At 38.6% G+C, this 24,565-nt stretch overlaps 1 protein-coding gene across 1 annotated transcript in view; it reads right to left on the reverse strand.

The window, feature by feature from the left end:
* Nucleotides 1-1,152: 1,152 nt before the first annotated feature.
* Nucleotides 1,153-24,565, reverse strand: part of LOC138758725 (guanine nucleotide-binding protein G(I)/G(S)/G(O) subunit gamma-7-like) — a 78,814-nt gene continuing 55,401 nt past the window's right edge. The window contains exons 4-5 of the mRNA XM_069928062.1: nucleotides 10,410-10,530; nucleotides 1,153-1,352 (exon numbers count right to left, since the gene is read on the reverse strand). Coding sequence (XP_069784163.1) covers nucleotides 1,227-1,352; nucleotides 10,410-10,530 — 247 coding nt within the window. The 3' untranslated portion in view covers nucleotides 1,153-1,226. The remainder of the gene's footprint in view (nucleotides 1,353-10,409; nucleotides 10,531-24,565) is intronic.

Genomic DNA, 24,565 nt, shown 5'->3' on the forward strand with positions numbered 1-24,565 from the left:
CAAGCACTGAAGTATTGATCAAGTAATTTGCACAGACTGTACTTGTCTATTGTAGGAGTTCTCTTTTGAACTTCGTTGCTGCAAATTGGTGAATTCATCGAGAGATTTTCTAAAATTTAATAGCTTCAACAGTCCTTAGAAATAGTTTCAATTATTTCTTTGAATTATTAAATCATACAATTCTTAGCCAATTAAAAAGGAATCTTGTTTTGCAAGAGCCAAAAGACTAATTTTATAGATGTATATTTTTAAAAATTGCTTTAGTATTTACTATGCAGAATAGTAACTTGAAGAAAATAAAGGTGTAACATCCATTGCTTTCCCACCAGGTTTTAGTCAATTACAAGTTTGTTATGTCTCCTTCTACTTCTGCAGATGATCAAATTGCCAAATGCACTGGTGCACTGTGAATAAAGCCAATACTGTTGCCAATATATGTAGTGTTCCATATTAATTTGCAATTGTCAGTGTAAAATAGGATACAAGCAGATTCTATTTTTACACACAACCCAACCCAAAACTTTAACACAAAAGTTCATAATATTTTTGAGCTACCACGCATATGATACACCCTAGAAAACTTTGTTGCGCAATGTTCAATTTTCTAAAACATGTTTTTACGTAATCTGGATTAAAATAGATGTATGGGGAGATGCCAATCTGCAAAAATCCTACCATTGAGCAGAATTAATCAAACTTAATAATAAAACTAATGCACCCAGGATTGATCAAACAAGCAGAGTAACTTCAAATTAATCTTATTTACATTACACCATTGTGTTTTTTTTTATGGGGATAAAACTTTCAGGGTCAACTTTTCAAAATACTTGTACATTTAATTTAGGATCCCTATTTTGTGTTAAATATTTGAAAAATTTCAAATTCCATGCGACTGGGATTTTGCCAGCAATATCATCTGGTATTTTCCCTCCCACCCACCACATGTATCAACTAATTTTTGACAAACTTTAGACAAATGAGAAAGCACATTCATGAAAAATCTGTCCCCATTAAAATTTTTCCCCTTCTTAATCTGGTGAATTTAATTTGCATTGGCTAAATTTCTAAATCCTCTTTGCTAGATTTGCAAACACTGGTTCAACAATAGCTTTGAAAAAAGTACAATCCTTATTTAGACACCTGTAGTCACTGTTTTGAGTATTTCATAATGTTGGCAATCACAAATTGGGTTTTAATGTGCTGTGCTTTATCCATTATGGGCAAAGCTATAGGATGATGCAGGGCTTTTTCTCCTTGAAAGGATTTTCAGACGTTGGAACTCCAAGAACAAGCGGATCGTTCCGGGCATGCTGCTCACAGTAATTCATAAGGTCTACAGCAGCTTTGGATACCTGTTGTGAGAAAATAATTTAAAAAATCAAAAATATTTTGGATATGCACTTTGGTTAATTGATTACATATTCCACTCCATCCCCTTCCAATCTCCTGCATTTGAGGAATTGGGAAACAGTCAACATTTCAGCTCATCAATAGTTCATCAGACTGAGGAAAGTTGGAGATAAGTATTAGGATGCAAAGGAAAAGAAAGAAATTGCAAAGATCAAAAAGCACCTGGTAAAAGAGAAAGCATTAATACTCAGAAGTTTTGAAACCTTAACTTCACCCTTGCTCCACAAATGCTCTCTGACCTGCTGAAAATTTTCAATCTCTTTTAGAAGCCAGGATCAGGAAGGCATGAAGTGAAGCACAAAAGTATGCAGATGCTGAGATTGTAGTAAAAATACAGAAATGCTGGTAGAACTCACCAGATCGTGCCGTGTCCATAGGAGGTAAAGGTGTATTATTGACGTTGGAAGGGTTCAGGCCCGAAATGTCAGTAATATATCTTTACCCCTATGGCTGAGTTTACCAGGAAGACATGAACACCCTTGGAAATTAAACAACAATCTGAAACAAAGCTAAAATCCAAAACAAAAGAACAAATGTATGAAGCTCCATGGAAATAAATCGTGGATGATTGACAAAAAAAAGCCAACATGTGTAATGAACATCTGGAGATGAAAAGATGAGAAATACAAGTTCTAAAATGTACCCAATTGGAGAGAACAAAATATGGAAAAGAATAGTAAATATCTGGTCTGAGTTGGCAGCAGTAAGACTAGCAGAGATGAAAAGACCATCATCAATCATCAGATGTTGCCCAGAGATCATCAGTAAAGTGGTGCAGGGCGTTTGACCTTAAAAAAAAAACAACACAATAGCTAGTACAGCTTATGTCAAAAGTTAAATTAGCTAATTTTTATCCTAATATTAGCTCTTACTGTGACAGATGCAGGAATGCGGATGGTTCACTAATTCATATGTTCTAGACTTGTTCAACCCTTGTCAAATACTGGGAAGAGGTCTTCCATACTTTACCAATAATTATTATTGTAAACCTAACACCAGATCCTTTAATAGCCTTGTTTGGGATGGATGGTTGAACAGAGGATAGTGAAATTGTCTTCATCTCATCGTTATTTTGATCAGATGGAAAGATGCTGTCCCACCCACTCATAATCAATGGTTATATGATTTAATGTCATACCTAACTTTGGACAAAATTAGATGCTCAACAAGTGTTTTAAATTTAAATTTTTTTCAAAATCTTTGGGGCTCTTTTTTAAATTATTTTCGTGGTAATGATAATTAAGTGATCTGTGGTTCTCGTGGGTTTGAGGTTTCATTTTATCTTGTTTTACTTTATATTAGCCATGAAACTTTGGAATGGTTTGAGGTTTGGATTAAAATTATTTTTATTACTTTTCTTGTTTTCTACTTTACCTTTGAATTAAAAGTGTTGCACAATGTAAAAAAAAAAGTTCTGTTATACTGACTTTCCATACTTTGTGATGCATTTCTTTGTATGTATTCTTAATTTGGAAAAATTCTCAGTAAAATATCACATTTGTCAGTTGTGAGCAGTGTCACAGAAATAAAATGGAGAGTCCTGGAAATTACTCAAAAGCAGGACAGCATTTATGAAGAGAGGATTAGAGTTAACTTTTCAGGTCAATGGCCTCACAACAGAACTAGAAGTTATAAATACCTGGGAGAATAAAGGACAACATCTGTGATAATGGGAGATCAGGAGAGTGGTGGTGTGTCAAGGTATGTTTGAAAAATGCAGGTCTGAACAAGGTGTGGACAGGAGGTGATACATGGATCTGAAACATTAGGGTGGGGGGTGGGAGAGAAAGAGAAATGTTTAAGCAGAAGTTATAGAGGCTTCCCATAAAGCATCCCTCCCCTCACAGAAACAAAATTTCTTCATGCACAATTGGTACAGTGAAAAAGGTAAAGTATAATTAAACATTTTCTAAAACTAAAGTTTATCTAAAAAGGAAACTCAGCACTCCAACATTGAAAGCAACTATTCTAGCTTCTCCAGAGAGCAGAAAATGATTTTATTATTGCCAGAGATTAACAGGTTTTTGTACGCAGTGATTCATTTGGAGAATGGACTGTCAGCTAACCTATTCAGGTCTAAACAGTATTTGAAGGCACCAGACTGAACTCTTCACTAAAAGAGGTGGCAAATCATCATCATTCAGATGAACTTTAAAAAAAAATCTTTGAACTAAACAGGTCTACCAGACTTCAAATTTACCAGCGTCTCCGGTCCAGATGACTCCTAGGCTTACTGAATCCAATTAAATTTTGTTTCTTAGGAGTGTGCAAATGTATGGAAAGATGTTATGGTTTCTAATAAAATTAAACTGAGCGATGTTTTTCTACCTGGAAAATCCTGTAAAAACTAAAAATTTATATCCCCTGTCATGTCTGGATTTAAAAAGATAACTTGAGAATTACAAACAGGAGTCCATAGTGAGAAACCTTTTGACATATAATTCTCACTTTTCAACACCAAAGCTTTAGAATATTACAAGAGCAGCGTCAAGAACGCAATATACTATTGCCATGTAAAGTGCACTTCAAAATACGAACAGTACTGTACAAAATACATTCCACCTTAATCTCCTTAATATAGCATTGAAGTATAGTTTCTAATAGTTCCTCTCCATAGGGTATTCATTATCCTAGGGTATAGTTCCAAATGTGTTGGCTTTTGTCAGACAGCAGCTAGGTAGTGAATGAATGCCAGCAAAAATTATGAAAGTACTTATGAACAAAAATGATCCTAATCTTAAAAATTCATGTAAAAGTGTTTAACAACAAAACATAATAGAAATCAGACTCTCCTCAGTAGTTCAGACAAAAACAATGAACATCCTTAGATGCCTATTTGGAATACTTTTTCCTATAAACTATGCAGAACTTAAAATGTTCATTTATTTTGCTCCATGGAAGTTGCAAGTAGCTTTCAAAGTGGTCCAAGGGTTATAGATAACTGAACTGCATATTTTTTTTCGTCGGATGCACTGATAATTGGCACAACTGTGGTAAACAAAAATTGAAAAATAAAGGTACAGGTGTAAATAAGATAATAAAAATTTTCTGGCAATCATGTGAAAATAATATTTGGTTTAAGAGCTAAAGGTAGAACGTAATCACATGGAATGTCTAAGTACAATTTAACTTTACAGAAACTGAAGATTTATTCCTCATGTTTGTTTCTAAAATAACTGAAAATATCCAATTTTTAAAATCACAAAGGAAAAATATTCATATTTAATTTTGATAAATGCAGGAGGTATTATGGCTCGTTGAGGGTATGCCAGATCACATATAAATCCCATTCGTTATAAATTTTATTTGTAACCTGTTCTCCTCATCTTCCCATTAAGATCCCCTGATTCTACCACTTAGCTATGCCCTGTGGGCAATTTAGAGTGGCCAACTAATGTACCAACCCACATTGGAGTATCCAGGGAATGAACAAACGACACCACCACCATAACCCGCCTCAACCCCCCTCCCCCCCACCACCGCCAACCATCTCTGATGTCAGGACTGAATAAATCATCAGAGCCATGAGATAGCAGCTCTATTAGCTGTGCCAAATGGAACCAAAAGTAAAAACTGAAACACAAGTCCCAAATGTCTGGAAAGTGCCTAATAACAATTTATTTTTTGGATTAATTTCAGGTATAGAGCATTGCAGAAAGAAAAAGTGAGAAAACGTGCGATAATGTTGGATTGGTGACAAACACACTCACACAAGCCGAAAACAAAATACATGCACCATTATCTTGATTAGAGTTTTCTGAGGATTAATTTATATTCAAACTGCAAGCATGGTTGGGGTGGGGGAGGGGTCTACTGCTTCACAGCTCCAGCTATGGGTTTCGTCCTATCCTTCCATACTGTGTGCTTTGACATCTTGGCCCTTGTAACCACATGTCCCAGATTTTAACAGGTACTATTGTGTTAGTCAACAAGTTAACCTCCTACTGTAAATTATTCCTGATCTTGTTGGGTGGTTGAAGAATTAGGTTGGGGAGGGGGTGTTGTTGATGGGTACATGAGAGTTTAGGTTACAGGGAGATGTGTAAGAATGGGATTGAAGAGAATGCACGGAGCTAGAATGAGCTAAATTATCTGTAAAGTGTAGGAAAATATGAAAAGAATTGATCAGCCTGCTATTCCTGTTCCTGATTTCCCAACCTTTACTTCTAGAAGTGCAAATCCCTATTTGATGCACAAGATAAGTGGTTCAAAGCAGATGGTTTCAAAATTTATCAATATGATAGCATTTAACAATTGGCTAAATGATCTGACAGCATTCAGAACAAAAACATTTGCAACAAAAGCTACCAACTTTATGAAAATCCAAAAATGATCAAGTTAAAAACAGTTGAACCGGGAAACAGATTAAACTCTGAAATTGTAAACCCTTGTGTCTTGAGGTTTGAAGTAATATTTCATGATAATTTGCTTTTACTCTATTTTATCCAGATTTGAACATAAAACATCACTCTCAACTTTATTTCCATGCCCTACTTTGAGTTTAAGAAGGAATCCCAGCAAAAGTGACTGTTTTACAATGGTCTAAATGGACAGAATACCATGACTGATGACTGCACATGTTTTATGTATGCTCAATTATAAACTATTAGTCATAATTACAATTCAATAATAATATAATCCTCAATGTACCAAGAAGATACCTGTCTAATAAAAATCAAATTGTTATTAACTTTTGCATAAAAACACAGAAAGAAAACATAGATTTAATTGTATTTACTGCAAATTGCTCAGAAATTTTGATTATTTTTCAATGGCAAACTTTCGCTGCTTTTGAAAGTACCAAAACAAATCTTGAAAATAAAGCAAAACAAGAATTGACTTGGTGCATAACAGGAAGTATTGCAAAACACTAGGGTGGTCAAACAAGATCAGCTGTTATTTTTTGATTATAGCACACCTGCCAGTATGTCCATTTAAATCCTTCTAGACAACTTTAAAGAATTCACAATAAATTAATAACATCCTGCATGATCAACCATTTATATTTTTTGCCCAGTGCACTAAATATTACTTTGAAATTAAAATATTAGCCTTCCAATAACTTCAGCATTGTGGGAGGAATGAAAGTTTGGGGGCAAGAGGAGAGCAGTAGGTGCCAAGTAACAAGTTGTGCGTGCCTCTCACACTGCCCATCCTTAACGATGGGGAGGGAGGAAGAAATTTTTGTCACATCTTGACTTATCTGTGGTCTACACAAATTTTCAAAATGATCCAAATTCAATACTTGCTGAAATTCCTTCAGATTTGAATTGCAACTGTGTTGACACATTAACATACTTGTTTTTCTCCACAAGATGATGATTCATGCCATGTGCTACTTTAAAGTTACTGGCAGTGTTCTGTTACCTTATTCCAGGTACCTTATTCTGTAACATTATTCAAGGCGTCAGTGAGTTAAGACAGTGTCGACTATGAGAGGTGATCATTCACATGCCATCTAAATGTGCATCCTGAAGGAGGCATGAGATATTAATTAAGACCAGCATTGAATTGCTCTTGCACCAACTGGACTGCAATGCCCAGGTACCCAAAAGAGAAACAGACATCCATTTAAATTATGCCTTTCCAAACTTCCTAGCACCTTTAAATTGATGACAGCCCATGTTGGTAGCAACTGTTTTAGCACAAGAAATTCAGCTTCTCATATTTCATTGCAGCCAATAGGAGACATGATTGCTGATGGAGGCAGGAGATACAAAGAAGGGAAAACACCTCAAGGGTTTTCAAAACCTAACTAAAATTACTTAGCTTGCTCATTGACATCAGAATCTGGCTCATTATAACAATGAAGGAGGAGCTTCCATTTCAGAAAGCTATCAAGCACCATCCTTGCAAAAGCTGTCCAGAGAGACCCAAGCAAAAAAAAGTGCAAATGCAGAATCTCTCAAAAAAACTCACCCACCCTTTCAAAGACCACCTGGTCCTCCCTTGACAGTCTGCATGGGAACTTACCAAACTCCAAAGAAGTGGAACTAATGTCACCTTTAATCCCAGGGATCCATAAAGATTATAATTTTTCTCTTTGCACAAGGGTTAAATTTGCAAATCTTGCAGCTCATTGGTAGAAATGAATCATTGCTAAAGATCAGTAACTTCTCCCACTCCAACTGAAAATAACATTACCACATCCAGGATTAGCAGGAGTTGGATAAAACAATCTTTTATAGTTATGGAAGCAGCCAAATTTTAAGCAATTCGCATGATTCAATGGGTGGGTTGCACTGTCTCGTTCAAAACACAAGAGTTCAGAATTTGAGGGTTATAAGTCATTAACTGGCTCCAGACTCAAGACTGTTATGATATGCCTTCAGGCCTTTGACTTAAATAGACAAATTAAAGCACAGAGCCTTTAGGAGTCCAGCAGTAAGGTTTAAGTAAATGTTAAAATGTGAAACAGAAGCCAAATTAAAAACATTGCAGTATGATAATTAAAAATATTACAACAGACTATTTCTGGAGTCTGGGATAAATATCAATCTCCGGCATTGTGTGTTTGGCACCAAGTCAAGCATAATAAAACAATAATCCTTTCATACAACAATTACTGAAAAATAGTGGATAACATTTTAAGAAATGCATTGCTCATGAAAATGGGGTTCCAGCCAAGGGAGAAATGCCACACATGGAAGATTTTGTTTCTGAAATTGCAGCATGCAACTGTCTAAATACAGAGAAAGGAAAACAGGACCAGGGACAGGATGCATGTCTCCCTCAAAGAACCTGCATGGGCACAATGGGTTTCTGGAGTTGTGCATTTACCCAATTTCAAACCGGCTTCAGTGTGAGACAGAAATGCAGTGCATATGAAAGCCATTTGATTACCTATGTTCTCTGGCTACAATCCTCTCCATCTGTCTGGTTCTCAGAACATTTGCATTGACATTGAGTTATTGACAAGATGCCAGATGGACTGGAGGTCAGCGTCTATAAAACTACAAATGGGTTGTTGCTGGAATTCAGTGTGAAAAAATACAATATGCATGGAAACTTAAGTTCAGTTTGCAATCATAAAAGGAGTATCCACTCAAGTTCAGTACAAATTTTGGAACAAATTATGCAGATGACGAATACTTAAATCACCATCTTCAGCCTGAGCTTAACAATGGTGCTACTATTGACTTGACTTGCAGAAGAAAATTAGCTGTTATCATTCCTGATTATTCTATCTTTTTGGTATAGTTAGTAAAAGAGTGAGGGAACAATCAAGGAAAGTTGTAATAATCACTGCATTTAATGTGACAATACAGTAGATTCTTTCAATAGTTCTAAAAGTTCACCAAATGAATAAATAATAAATTCAAATCAGAGTGGCTGCCTGCCTTAGCTGCAGCTTCTTCGGAGTTGATCTCACTTGACAAATAACCTTTATTTCAACAATAGTTTAAAATCATCTTAAATCCCTCTTGATCAGAAATCAGGTGATTTTTATTTCTGGAAAGCACAATAGATCATGAGTGAGAGCAGGACTGAGCTCTAAAAGCCAAATACTAGAGTTGATGGAAATTCAAACTGCAAAAAACAAACTACTGGAAATTTCTGTTGATGACCTGACATTCTGAAAGTTAATATTCTGGTCAGCAGCCTATTTTTCATTTTCCAGATATTGCCCAATCTGCTGAGTATTTCCTACATTTTCTCTCATGCAGTAAAACTCTGAAAATCAGGCACCCTGGGCACTTCTCTAGCATTGGAATTTTATTCATATTAATACATTAGTAATATATTTAAAAGAGGAAATTAAACAGTAGTAGTGTAGATTTTCTAGTGAACAGTGTGTTCAAAGGGAGCATGGGAAAGTGGGATCCAGTGGGAGTTTAAGGACAAAAAGATGAAATACCATCGAATTCAAAGGGAACATTGAAAGGGGAACCAAGGAGTTTAAAATGAGTGTGAAAACAGGCACAGGTAAGCCAGATGCCGAACTATTGGGATCTCCAAAACAATGAGACTGGTTAATTGGAATCTTACCATGATAAATTCTACTAGATTGTGATATTCCCACTACTAAATTTTTAGTTTGATTGACCAAGACAAGCTATAGGGTTGGCTACAGGATAAAAGATCAGTTCATAAGATGAGTAGAGCAATGGCAGATGAAATTAAATTCAAGTGTGAGGTGAGGCACAATGCATGGCTGAGCCTTAGAGTATTGAAGAACAGAGAAACTTTAGTTTACGAGTCCAATAATCACAGAAGATGCAAAGTGATGAAGGAAGTACCTGGCATACTTCTTCAACCAAGGTACAGAATACAAGACCAGGGAGGTTATGGTGTATCTTTAAAAAAAAAAGCATACCAAGTTGGCCACATGAGGACTGTTTTGTTTTGCTCATTATCCAAAAGGATGGAGAGGAAAACCATCATGGTATTACCTGATAGCACTTCAGTTACGAAGAGAAATGGGTAGGGCAAGTTTGTTTTCCATAGAGCAGAGGATGCCGAGGGGAGACTTGATAAAAGGACATAACTATAAAGGGCATAGATGGGAAACTTGAGGAGGAAATAGTTAGAAACTTTCCCTCAGAATAGAAGTATCTAAAACTAGAGGAATAGGTTTACCTTGAGTTGCAGGATCATTTCCATCCAGAAATCTGAAATACTCTCAAGTAGATAACGGATTCAGGGACTTTCTCAAAAATAGATTTGGCCGATCACTTGCACTCCCAAAACATATGCCCAATGTTGGAAAAATGGTATTAGTATAGATGGGTTCTGGATATTTGGATGGGCACAGTGGGCCAAAAGAGCCATTTCTGTGCTAGATGACAATGGCAACCATAATGCTGTAATATCCACTGAGGATAAATCACCCAACAGATGCCATGAGATTCTTTCCCATCAGAGTCAAGCCTTTGGGAGCAGGTAGTTGAATAAAAAAATCATAATTATTTTTAGTCTTCCATGAATGAATCTTTAATGAGTAACCAATGCCCAACCAAAACCACTCAAATCTTACAATTCTCCTTAAATTAACTCACCTTGATTCGTTCAATGCCTGCCTCAATCCTCAGCTGTTCTACCATCTTCCGTGCTTGTGCTATGTTGTTAGTTGATGACATTGTCTGCCATCTATTCCAGGCCAAGGCAGAACTTAGGAAACTGCATAGAGAGGGGGAAAAGAAAAAATCAGATCATTATAACAAAGTCAAAACATCAGAATTTCGAAGTTTGTTAGTCTTAAAGATATCAGTTTGATCTTTCTGTGCATTTGTCACTAAAACAGGCAGTACAGTTATCATAATGTTTAGCACAACCCTGTTCCAGTGCTCATGATCAGAAATGGGGTTCCAGTGGCGCGCTGTAAGGAGTCTGCATATACCCGGGGGCTGCGGTTTCCTCCTATCATTGAAAAATGAACCAGGGTTGTAGGTCAATTGGGTGTTATTGCCAGATGGGTTTGTGGGCCAAATGGGCCTGTTACTGTATTGTAGGACTAAATTTTAAAAATTAAAACTTGTCAAAACATACAAGTTGCAGCAGTCTCAATAATTTTGATCCAAACTAAATCCTGGAACTCAGACTTCTTTTAACTATGGCGTTGCAGGAACTGATGGAAATACAGCATTTAGATTCCATCAAAAAATGACAAAAAAATCTTTGAAGAATATATAATTTTAAAAAAACTACAACAAATATGCAGCAATAATAAAGTGATCTAAATAGTACAAAGTAAATTAACCAGGTCAAATTCTAAAGAAATTTGTTAGAAATGCTGCTGTGATTGCAGCTACAGGTTAGATGCTGTGTGCAGGGTGTACAGACTCCTTCAGCATCTTTCAGCTGCTCCCGTCGGGGAGGAGATCCAAGAGGATCAGAGCCAACACCACCAGGCTGAGGAATAGCTTCTTCCCCCTGCCACGGAGAATGCTGAACGACCAAAGGAACGGCTCACACCAACCATCTGAGAATGTCATGCACAAAACAATATATTTTTTTTTTATTTGTGTGGATGAAATACTTGTCCTACATGTATATATATTAAATCCAAATCAGAATTTATCGTCATGAACAAGTCATGAAATTCGTTGTTCTGTGGCTCGAAAAGTCAAAGTAAGGCAGCATCTGTGGTTCATCGTTCATTCATAAATCTGAAGGCATAGGGGAAGAAGCTGTCCTTGTGCCTCTAAGTGCTTGTCCTCAGCCTGTTGCTAATAAGGCCAGGTACTGTCACGTCATCTGCACACTAGATGGCTGTGCTAGAGTTGGATCTGGTGTTGCAGTCATGGGTCAGTTGCATGAACAGGAGTGGTATAAGCATACAGTCCTGAAGTCAGTCTTCAGGTTCAAAAAATTTCAGCATCTTTGGAACCAAACCAGAACAATAGTAATTAATGGTTACAGATTATAGATAGGAGGCCATATGAATAGATATTTGTTGCATGATTTCTGAAGTTTCGAGAAATTCAATTTGGTCAATACAGTAAAATCCCCAGTATCCGGAACATACGAGGATTGTGGATGCTGGACATTCAAATTTTCCAGTGGCCGGAGACACACTCTTAAAATGCCTAACTAACAAGTCTGAATTGAGAATAAACTGCTTAAAAGACAATAGACAGTGCAAAATGTGGTGAGTTGGAAAAAAAAAGTATTGTACTCCTTAATTATGTAAAGTTCACTTTAATCAGGTAACTTACAACATTTAAATTCTAACCCCAGTCACTGGACGTTTAACAGCGTTACACTAACTGTGATGTCACCATAATTAACCACCCCCTCCCAAGTTTACAGATAAAACTGTACTAATATAATTAATAATACTAATAAAAATAAAAACTTTTACTAGACAGGGATAAGGAGACACTTTGGGAGAGTCATCCATCAGTGAGTGGCAGCAGAGGACTCTTCAACTAGGTTGATGCTATTTTATTCAAATACAACTTTATTGAAACCTTATTCAAATAGCTGATGCAGCCAGGGCAAACCAGGGCACTCCACTGCCTGAATGTTTGGTCCTATCTTCACCAAGGGGTTGTTTTATGGCCTTGGAGAACATTTACTCTTTCAGTTTTAAACTCTTAATTTAAATAAATTTTTATTTATCTTAATTTTATTTAATTCTCTCAAATCGCTTTGCCAGTTTCTTGGGGTTGCCAGTTGCTTGAATTCCTGATACAAGAGATTTTACTGAACATTGAAATATTAGTTGGCAAAGTAAAATGCAAAAAGTCTTGCATTTAAAAGTCACTCGACTTTTATTTTTTTTTTTTTTTACAGAGCACAGATAGGTTGAGTGATATCAATAACATGCAGAATAGTTAGAGGAATCTGCAGATACTGGAGGGTGAAAACAATGCACCAAAGTGCTGAAGGAATTCAGCAGGTCATTCAGCAAGAGGCAGGTGATGTTAACTGAGCCCTATTTCAGGCCAACCAAAGATTGGGCAAATCCCCAAGATTGGGGAGGAGAAGAACAGGCTTACAGGTGAACGACTCTGCAAGCCTGTATCTGCTCCCACTCCTCTCCCCCCCCCCCACCCACCCTCCCCCTCAAACACCACTTATCCAATACTGGAGTTCAGGCCCAAAACACTGCTTTTCATGGATGTTGTGTGACCTGCTGAGTTCCGAATAGTTACAGGTTTTGAGTTCTTCCACTTCAGAAGCCAAAGAAAAATGAAGAAAAAGGTTTAGCTCAAGGAGAAAACCATTTCCAAAAAAAATCGTTCAATCTTTTTTTGTTTTGGCAATAGGAAGTCATATCAGATTTCAACATGCATTACTGTCTGTTGATAGTTTGATTTCTTTTTGTTGAATGTTAAACAATACTGGGCAATTTGAGAGTGATTTCAAATTAATGAACTGTACTTCATTGTTTTTGTTTAAAAATGAATGGAAAGGTTTTTGTGGAATACTTTTACAGAAACACGACATCCCTCAACCTTAAACTATCCTTGCCAAATGTCCCTCCTTTCCTGTACTGTCTGGTAACATGGGCCTGTTTATCCACTTTTGGGTGCCGAACTGCAAAATATGACTGAACCATTGAGCTCTGGCTACGTTCAAAGGAATCACACCAAAATGCTACAGGCTCTCAATGGATTATCCTACAGCAGATTACTGGCGCCATACCAGAAAAAATGTCGTGATTCGACATCACCCCACCCCTGTGGTCTGTGTGAGGTGGAGTAAGGGGTGCCAAACCAGCTATGACCCACAGTATTATGTAAAGAACTAGATCTTTTGTTTTCCAGTCGTCCTGAAATATAAAACCCAATTGAGGAACTAGACTAGGTTTAGTACATATTGTGCCCAACAGCAATGAAGCCAAGAAATCAGGTGAAAATAGACCAAAGATTACACTAGAGATCTCCTTGATTTGTGCAGCTGAACTATACATCAATTGAATTGATTCCCCATAGATCAGTGATTCTCAGCCTTTTCCTTTCCACTCACATACCATCTTAAGTAATCTCTTACTAATCACAAAACACCCAAGGCATAGAACACCACTTCACCTAGCACAATATTAAAACTAAAACAGTATGATAAAGGCAGCCATTCAAACTCTACGTGGTTTGGATTAATTTGCAGGATGAACAAATCACAGAATTATAACACGTCAACTGGTCTACACAGGCATTGGGAATGTAGTTCATATTAAGCTTCAAGTCTGGAGTCATGCAAGATTACTCCCAATTCTATCTTGTTTGTGCACTGCACAAAACCTATTGCTGAATACACCAGGAAGAATGCAGACACAAGAGGTGACAATGTCAGGCAATGGGAGCACTCAGATCAAAGCCTCCCTGTCCGAGGATGAGGTCAACATTTTCTGATCAGATCTATGATTAGCATTCAGAATGACAGCATCTGCAACCAGCTTTAGGTCGCCTCTGAGCCAGTCAACTGCAGGAAGAGTGAGACATTGTTCTCTGGGAACAGGCCTGATAGAGCTTCTGTTCTGACTACCTGAAGGTGCTGGGGTGTACAGAAGGAAATGGCTGGAGTGGACAGCTAAAGTTAAACAAAAATTGGAACAGTGGCCATGGCACTCTGATAATAAACTGGTCATCAAGGGTAACATGCTCACTGTACTAGCAATCCAAGCTGGAACCTATCTAAAAGGTTTCAAATTCACACACCTCCCCAAAAAAAATAGAGCAGAAAATCAAAATGAACATTGCCCAGATGGTCATTTAAAAAAAATTATACATGGCTGAATCAAGCAATGCACTGAACCAAAGTATGCAAACGTGTCACTTCATACTGAGGTAAACCTGTCCCCGAAGCTGCAAAGCATGAACCAAGTCTCGTTTCCACGTAACATTCCATTTATTATGGACCTTGCCATGTTATCTGTCCTTTGTCATCAAGTTTTTGCAGTCAAGTAGTGGTTGGCACAGAACATATTGAAGGTGCTGCAGGAAAGGGACATAATTAATTCTAATGGAATTGTACCCCAGGCAGACGATTAAAGCCACTTTGTAAAATAGCATTGTAGGAACCCATCAGCTCGGAAAGTTAGAATCTCACTCCAACCCATGCTACCTCAAGAGAAGTGAAATACAGATATGATTAAGCCTCTCTTTATGGCTTGTTCTTTTGATCATATCTGGGAAATGTTGAGGTTTGTTTTGAGCAGATGCATAACAGAATTTTCTGATCTCTGGGGTGCTGCAAGGTATGCAAAATGAGAAACATTAAATGCTGCTGGAATATCATTTTGGTGGAAGGCAGATTTTAGTCTGCTTAAATTTGTTGGGCTTCCAGTGTAATGAGGTGGCCTCAGTAAAATGTTGCTGATTGACACACACCAGCTGTTGGACTTGTATGCTAAAGAAGAAGACTGAATCTTGGTGCAGCCAAGGAAAAAGTATGTGGGGAATAAATGCAATCTACAATTTTGCTGCTACAAGCCACTAAATGGCAAAGTCTAATATAATAGGGGGATTCAAGGTGGAGAGGGTGAACACATTTAAGTTCTTGAGATACACTATCTCAGAGGATCTCTCCTGGACCCAACACACCAATGGCATTGTGAAGAAAGCACGTCAGCGCCTCTGCTTCCTCAGGAGTTTGCGGAAGTTTGGCATGACATTGGAAACCCTGAAAAATTTCCATAGAAAATGTGCTGCCCAGCTGCACAGCGGTCTGGTATGGGGACTCCAATGCACCTGAGCAAAAGGCCCTGCAAAAGGTAGTGGACACACTTCAGGACACAGGTAAAACCCTTCCTATCATTGAAAATGTTAACCAAATTAAAATTAACAATTTTAACCCTTTATTCAACTAATTTTAACCCTTTATTCAATTAATTTTAACCCTTTATTCAACTAATTTATCCAAATATCAGGTGAATATTTTGTACTTAACAAATGACAACTTATCTTTGTGAAAAGGCAAAATTGTATCTTAGAAATTCTTACAAATAAGCAGGGGGAAAAATCAACACCAAGCCAAAGTTAGTCAAAATTTAATAAACAGATGGATGTGACAACTGTATGTTAAGGGGACAGGAGGTAACAAATGCATATAGTTTGAATTTTAAGAGAGATCCCAATGTTGAGGCAACCATTGATAGCAAGAGGAAATCAAAGGGGGCATTTTGGAGTCAGAACAGGAAAACATATCAAATTGAGAAAATAATAGATATGTTGTTGGTGAATTGAGGTATTTGGCGGTATGGACTCCTGGGCCAGAAGGGCCTGCTACCATGCTGTATGTATGCAGGGTGTCACCAAGCTTCAAAACCTGGGCCTCTGCACCTCCCTCCAAATGGACCCTTGACTTGCTTGCTTAGCCCACTGCTCTACTCTCCCACATCTACATTGGTGTGGGTAGGCACAATTTAAATGCCATCTACAAATCAGACAGCAATGAGGTGGATCAGCGAGTTGAGTGGTGTCCTAACGACCCGCACACAATATTAGCAAAACTAAGGAACTGATCGTGGACTTCTGATCAGGAGAACACGAATCAGCTCTCATTGGGGGGGGGGTCAACACCAAATTCCTAGGTGTCGTCAACATGTCTGAAGATCTATCCTGGGGCCTCCATGTCGATGCAATCACGAAGGCAGCTTGCCAGTGGCTGCAATTTGTATGGAATTTGAGGAGATTTAAAAGACTTGCAAATTTCTCCATTCTGACTAGTTGCATCACCGTCTGGTATGGGGATGCCAATGCACAGGACTGGAAAAGGCAAACTTGGCCAGCACCATCATTCAGATTAGTCCACTCCATTAAGGACTGATGGTTCTTAAGCAGTCTCAATCATCAAGGACCCTCACAGTACAGGCCATGCCCTCTTTTCAGTGCTCCAATCAGGAAGGAGATACAGGAGCCTAAAGATGAGCACTCCATAGCACAAGGACAGCTTCTTCCCTGCTGCCATCAGATTCCTGAATAATCAATGAATCAAAGACACTGCCTTACTTTTCATACACTACCATATTTATTTTTTAATAGTAATGTTGTAAGATGGTTATAATAAGAAAGCTTGCACTACGATGTTGCCAAAAAACACCAAATTTCATGACTAGTTCATGAAAATAAATTAAGTACTGACTTGCCATAATACTGCCATACCACAAGTATCAATATTTAAAATAATGCTCCGATTGCTTTGTGAGATCTACCTTACAAATCCAAATTTAGAAGACAAAAATTAAAAACATTGAGTCATGGACGTACCAAATTTCACCTTCATAACACCTGTAATTTTACCATACTCAAACAAAAATGTTCGTTAAGGGAAAAATTGATGGTGCTTCTGATTTGAATTGTTATTCAGTAACCTACTTTATTGCAGAAAATTGATAAAAAATAGAATTACAGTAACATCCCTGGTATCCAGTACCTATAGGGATTGGTAGATACCGGATAAGTGAGTTTCCCATTTGCTTGAGGCTCACTTTTTCAATGCCTGACTAATACACCAGCATTAAGAATAAACAGTTTAAAAGAGTGCAAAATGTAATTTGGAAAAAAAAAATCAGTATTGTAATCCTTAATTATGTTGAAGTTAATTTTAATCAGGTAATTCCCATAATTTGAATTTGAACCAGTTGTTGGCACTGTAACAACATTGCATTGACCTCTACACGACTATGCTGCCATCATAATTAACCACCCACTGCCCACCCCCCCCCCCCCCCCCAGATAATGCCTTACTAATTAATATACTTAATATTTTACTAACAAAGACTCTTACCAAGCAGGGATAAGGACACACTTTGAGAGTCGCCCCTAGGGCGATCAACTAGTTTTTCATTCTGGGAGATGCCATTTTATTCAAACACAACAGCTGCTACCACGCAAAGAATGACCAAGCCCCTTTGTTGGGTGAACATTTGTTCCCATCTTCGCCAAAAGTTTGTGTATTACTTCAAAGAACAATTATTTTTATAATTTTAAACTATTATTTATTCTTTTATTTTCCTTTTTGGCCTCCAGATAATGGTTTTACTGTACTTTTCATATAGAAAAATTATGAAAGATTAATGAACACTTTCTATCTAGAACACATGTATAATTTATTAACTTCAATGCAAGTATCATAGCAGTTATTGCATCAAAAATTACTTCAAAGTTTGAAAAGAAACACTGGATTTAAAAAGTTCTTCATGTGCTGGTAAATCACAAGCAACATTTAATCTCTCAACATAGCCTCTGGATGACAAGGTTTATAGAGCAGAAATGGATAGGCTGAAAAATACCCGTTCAACTTTATTAGCATGTTAACCTTCCAGTATCTGGAGTAAATGCTGGCTGAAAGTTTGTATAGCCTATTCACAGTACCTAGATTCAAACGTAAAGATTATGGCAAATGAGAGAGCATTGGTATGAGCAAGCATGTATTCAAATCACCTTGTGGGAAGGCAAAGTGAATTAATATGCATGAATGCAAATAAACCCTCAACTGGATATGCAATTAATCCAACTTTATTACAGTTGAGTCAATAGCAAGTTTCTGGACTTTTCCTGTTCTGGTACATACATTTCAGATAGCCTTCAGATTCAGAATTCTAAAACTTGTTCTCACTGTGGTCAACAGACTATAATTACCTTCCTGGAAGTGCATCAATCTGTACTTGAGCTGGATATACTAGCCCCTTTCACACTTGCATGTGATCCCAGGAATTAATGGCCAATCAGCCTTTAAAGTGTCTAGTGTGAAAGCGAAATCAGATAATGCCGGCATCGGATGATGTAATCTCATACTGGGAATTGACAGCCTCGAACCCCTAGGACAATCCCTGGTGTCTGCAGTCGCTGGCGTTACAATCGTTCAAGTGTGTTGAATTGTGGGATTGAAATGACCCAAGTTTTTGTGTTTAGGTAAAGATTAAAATGAAAGCATAAGCTTTGCATGGGGATGGGGAGAGGAAGAGAGAGAGGCAGACAGTGAATAAATAGCAAGAGCAGTCAATTTTAAAAAAAAAGTGTGAGGAAAGTTGGTAGCATTATAGTGCACAATTTATAAAGACTGTAGGAAAAAGCCACCAACTTTCCCACTATTGCTATTTATTGCTTGCACCTTCTCATTGTCCCTTATAAAGGTCGGCACAACAACAGGGGCTGAAAGGCTTGTACTGTGCTGTACATAAAAGTTTGTTATTAATTATATTCAAGATCATAGGGCAGATCCACCATCACTCGATGTCATGACGTGGAAGGTAGCAGTCCTAACCTTGCAAGTGTGAAAGCATTTGGTGTCTCAGTTAGGAGTGGTCAAGTGTGAAAAGCCAAACCCCCATTCTTATCCTGGGACGCTGAACTGCCAATTTAGTAGGATGCAAGTTTAAAAGGAGCAAATAACTCCTTCCTTTCCTCCCTCCCTCTGCCTCTCACAAGTGGCAGTTTTTGGTTCGACATTCAATATCGTACCTGTATACATCTGGCAACATTCATTCTGAGTTGCCCATAGTTGACACCATAGTTGTGCTACCATTTAAAAAAAAAACATGCTGGTATCACTAGATGTCATTCAAAGCAGAAACCCTGAAATATTTTCATTCCTTCACCTTAAAAGCATCAAGATCAATTGCAGATGCTGCCACAAAATGAAACAAGCACCTTGGAAATGCTTTATCAGACTAAATAATTGATCAAGAAGAAAGCAATGTTGTGCAGCATATACTTTCATACTTGGAGAGTTTACAGGTTTGCCTCATCTCAAAATGATCTCTTGGACTTGAAGCCCTCTGTAGAGCAAGTGCCTGGTCTTGCAGATGAGAAGTCTCTGACCCAAAATATGAATTGTTTGTTCATCCCCCTGATTTTACCCAATCTGTTGAGTTTTTCCAGCATTTTCTTTCAAATTTACAGTACTGGCAGTTTTTATTTTGTTTTTCTTGTCTTGGCCAACCTGTTAATCCAGAGGAGCATAGGCTTTGTAATTCTAATGATGGGAGGTTTGCCTTTGGTGTCAACAGTCATTCTATTCCCCCATTGGCTTCATAGATTTTTAAAATCTAGTTAAGTTTGTATTTAAAGCCATGGAACTTCTGCAAGAGGCAGAAAGTACTTCTCACACATTATGACATTCTTTTTTTTAATATAACATACAAACTACTTGGAGATTGAATTTACAAGGTCATTAGCACTGGAGCTGAGATGATGTCCAGAAGAATGAGACAAAAATCTTATGGTTACAGCCATTTTATTAGATGTTCATGAGAGTAGAGGTCAGACAGGGCCAGCATGAACCAGCCAGCAGGCAGGCAAGCAACCCCAGATAAGTAACTAACAAAGGAACTTGACCGCATGCTTTTATTTTTACATGTAAACTAGTCTGAGCCACTTCAGACAAGAAACCTGCAAACAGACAAGGCAAAGAAACAGCTGGACTATAGTTAAAAATACAGAAATGCTGGAGGAACAGCATACGAGTAAAATCACAATATTTAGGAGCAGAAGTAGGCCCAGAGTCTGCTCCACCATTCTAATCATGAGCTGATCCATCCTCCCACTCAGCCCCATTCCCTGGCATTCTCCCCGTAATCCTTGATGCTCTGACTTATCAAATACCTGCCAACCTCTTCCTTAAATACACCCAACAACTTCACTTCCAGAGGGTCCTGTAGCAACAAGTTCCATAGACTGATATGCTTGTAAACTTTCTGTAATTTGGTCTATAACAAAAAAAAATACATAAAGAAAGCTAAAACTACAAGGAAACAAAAACAATCTGGACCCTCATGTCAGGAATTAACACTTAGCTGAGTACATTTAGCTACTAATGTTTATTGTCAAGTACTGAAATACAACAAAAAGCTTTGTTCTGTGTACTATTGAGGCAAGTCAACTCAAGTAAAGCAGATAATGCAATAATGAAAATATCACGACATTCAAAGAGTCCAGGGTATAGTAGCACAAGACAGAGCCAGGAAGTAAATGAGTTAGAACAGACCAAGGGCATTTAAAAAAAAACAATGAGTGGTACATTTACGAGTCTTATAATGGGAAAGAAACCATCATTGAATCTGAAGGTTCACACTTCAAATTCCTGTTCCTTCTGCCCGATGAAAGGGGGAAGAGGAGAGTCAGGCGAGATGGGTCCTTTAATACATGGATATCTTACTCACATGGATATCATCCTCACAATTACACCCCTGATCCAGGGTTGACACCCTATGATAGACATTTCCTTCATTCTTACCACCCTTTTCTCTTTTTTGCAATTTAAAAGATTGTCCAACTTTTCCTGGTTCTGATAAAAAATGAATTAACTGGAAACATTGATTCCTACTCCAGATGCTGCCCAACTCAGTAATTCTTTCCAGAATTTTCTGTTTGTATTAACCATGATCCAAGCACAAGTACCCATCAGATTACATAATCTGTAGCCATCTATACCATAGTCACCTTGACAAGTGCCAATGACTGCTGGATTTGACCACCTTTTAGTCCAGCCTCTTAGCTCCAAGCAAAATCCATGATTTATCTTTTCATTCTTGTCCTGATGTTCCATCCATCCATGACCCATCCTTTTGCAAGTGAAGATGAACATGGTGCCTTGTAGCTTTTCAGCTTTAGGCACCACGTGCCAGGGCAAGGACTTGGAGGCGAGTGCTTGCCCAGGACAAGCGCCTCCCTCTGGGTCCCACGTCACTGAGCCTGGCGGAGTGCGAGGCACGACAGCCAGAGTGACGCAGAATTGCCCCGCAGTGGTCTGTTTCAAGACCATGCTCTCTGGCCATTGTCCTCAAGGATCCTTCGCCCACCGAGTTTGCTGCTGCAAACCGCTATGGAAACGGTTTCTGATATTACAGGCCCTGATACCTTGGTCCTGTAGGGGAAGAATCCTTCAGTATCTTGATCATTATTCAGTGAGGGAAGTATATAGAATAAATCCAGCCACCTAATAGTGTAATCAGACTCAAGGTCAATGTAGTGCTCTTCTTCCCCACATTAAAATGAACCAGATTTCGATCTTTCCGTATCCATCATTCCAGTTATCCTGTGCAAATTCAAAATTGAAATGCCAAGAATCTACACAATTATGAATTGATTGTCGACTTTCAAATCTCTCCCAACAAATAGACTTCCTCCTCCATTTCCCCGACTGTACCTGAAGGTAGTGGCTCTTATCAGACACTTACTGCCAATACTTTTTAAAACATCAAGACTGTTTTCCAAATATAATTATCAGTCGACAATTTCCAACAAGTCACTGAATAATGATCAAGATCGGGATTCAGGAGATTCTTTCCCCCTGTATATTCAGGGAGATCAATGGCAGTAAAAGTAGAATAACTGAGCTCAGCTAACACAGCCAATGTCTACGCTGCTTAATAATGTCCCCCCAGGGGACACTAGACAAAAGCATTTGGAAAATGCTATTATATTTTTTCCTGGAAATCTATCATGTAGAATGAGCATTATTCTGAAGTCCCTCAACTGCGGTTTTTCTGCACATAAAATTAAACCTGATAGCTACCTTTAATTCCCTCCCTTCACAGTGGTGATGCAGCTCCAACAGATTATCAACTATTTTCTGCATAGGGGCTCAATAATTAAGTAACAAATAAAAATAACTGCTGACAAAAATGACGACAATGGAAAGAAAATAAAGTTTACTTACTCAAAATTTTGTGTTCAGGTGCAGAATTCTCTCTTTTGAATTTCAGCTTTCAGTGTAAATCGGGTTTTTTTTTGAAAAGGGAACGTTAAAGCTCAAGGAAACTTGTGATTCTTTGTTGCAAGTGAAATGTAGAAATAATTACTTCCATGATAATCTTAGTAGTATTACATTTTCAACAGATACACTAAAAATTGTTCCCATGTTCATCTTTTTCAATAGACAGTAGGAGGATGAGCATAAAAAAGATATTATCTTTGTTATTTTCTAAATGCTTTCCTTCTATCTCAAAGGTATAGAACATGTCAGAACAAAGAGTGCAGCTCAGGAACAAGCCCTTCAGCCCATGTGTCTACGTTGAGCAAGTCAAAATCAAACAAACTCTACTGCTTGTACTTGGTAGATCTCTCCTTTGACAATTATCCAGAAGCTTCTTTAATACTATTGTACCTGCTTCCACCACTACCCCAGGCACCTCCCACTGTGTATGTGTACATCTCCCTTAAATGCCTTTTCTCCTCTCACCTGAAACACATATACTCTAGAAGGTGATGCTTTTACTCCAGGTGAAAGGTTCTCATTATCCACCCTATTAATACCTTTAATAGTTATATAAACTTCGATCAGCTTTTCCCCTCAGCCTCCTATGCTCTGGAGGAAATAACCCAAGTTTACCCAATCTCATATCCTCTAAACAAGGCAACTTCCTGGTCAATCACCTTTGCATCTCTCCAAGACCTCCACAAGCATCCTGTCGGGGGGGGGGCAACCAGAATTATTCGCAGTATTCCAAGCATTGACTAACCAAAGATCTACATAACTGCAATGCGACTTCAGATTAGATCTTATTTATTAGGCTATAATAAAGCAGAATTAGACTATTATCAGGAAATTGGTTTATTTAATGTAATGCATTAATATTGCACAAAATGACCTTGAATCTGCCACGAGCATTGCCCAGAGCCTCCTTACAGAAGGAGAAAGAGAAACAAAAGAGAATCCCCCTGAGAAGTCACCGAGCGTCTGTGGATTCACTTCCAGCACACCTGCAGCCTGAAGAAGACAGTTCAGTTCAAACTATCGACAACCCAATCCTGGATCCAAACTTCCCATACAATGAGAAAGCCTTCAGCACCTAGGGCCTTTTGGAAGCCCTCCTTGTCCTCGGCATCCTCTCAAACCCCAGTTCTAAGACCCGGTTCTCACGAGCCAGTCGCCAGCAGCCTGCAGCATGTGTGGGTTCCTCGCCTGTGTGTCCTTCCGCCACAGAGCCCCTTGGTGGTCCATCACTATAATTACCATCCTCAGAGTTGTCTCTTCTGCTTTTCCTTCACAACACTGGGCTGTTCTCCAGGTTACTGGTGGCTCGTGCCTGTCCGTTCCTCATCCGGAGTCTGCAACCCCTCGGCACCACTGAAAAACACAGGCACTGCCCTCTTGCACCCAGATCCCCGGTCACAGGATTTTTAAACAGTCAGCTCCTTTAACAGGTCGTTTAAAGCACAGAGAGTTGTTGGCAGTTGGACTCTGCAGGAGAGCGCTGTGTCTCAGCTCCCCATTCTCCCTGGGTCCACACCAGTGGTGCCATTACACGAGCTCCGGAAGCACCGCCATTTTGACTTCCTTACTTTTATACTCAATGCACCATCAAATGAAGCCAAGCATACCTTATCCTTTTTTTTTCTTTCTTTGGCTTGGCTTCGCAGACGAAGATTTATGGAGGGGTAAATGTCCACGTCAGCTGCAGGCTCGTTTGTGGCTGACAAGTCCGCTGCGCTTGCAGCGGTTGCAGGGGAAAATTGGTTGGTTGGGGTTGGGTGTTGGGTTTTTCTTCCTTTGTCTTTTGTCAGTGAGGTGGGCTCTGCGGTCTTCTTCAAAGGAGGTTGCTGCCCGCCGAACTGTGAGACGCCAAGATGCATGGTTTGAGGTGATATCAGCCCATTGGCTGTGGTCAATGTGGCAGGCACCAAGAGATTTCTTTAGGCAGTCCTTGTACCTCTTCTTTGGTGCACCTCTGACACAATGGCCAGTGGAGAGCTCGCCATATAACATGATCTTGGGAAGACGATGGTCCTCCATTCTGGAGACGTGACCTACCCAGCGCAGT

Source organism: Narcine bancroftii, chromosome 3 (assembly GCF_036971445.1).
Source record: "Narcine bancroftii isolate sNarBan1 chromosome 3, sNarBan1.hap1, whole genome shotgun sequence".
NCBI classification, from domain to species: Eukaryota; Metazoa; Chordata; class Chondrichthyes; order Torpediniformes; family Narcinidae; genus Narcine; species Narcine bancroftii.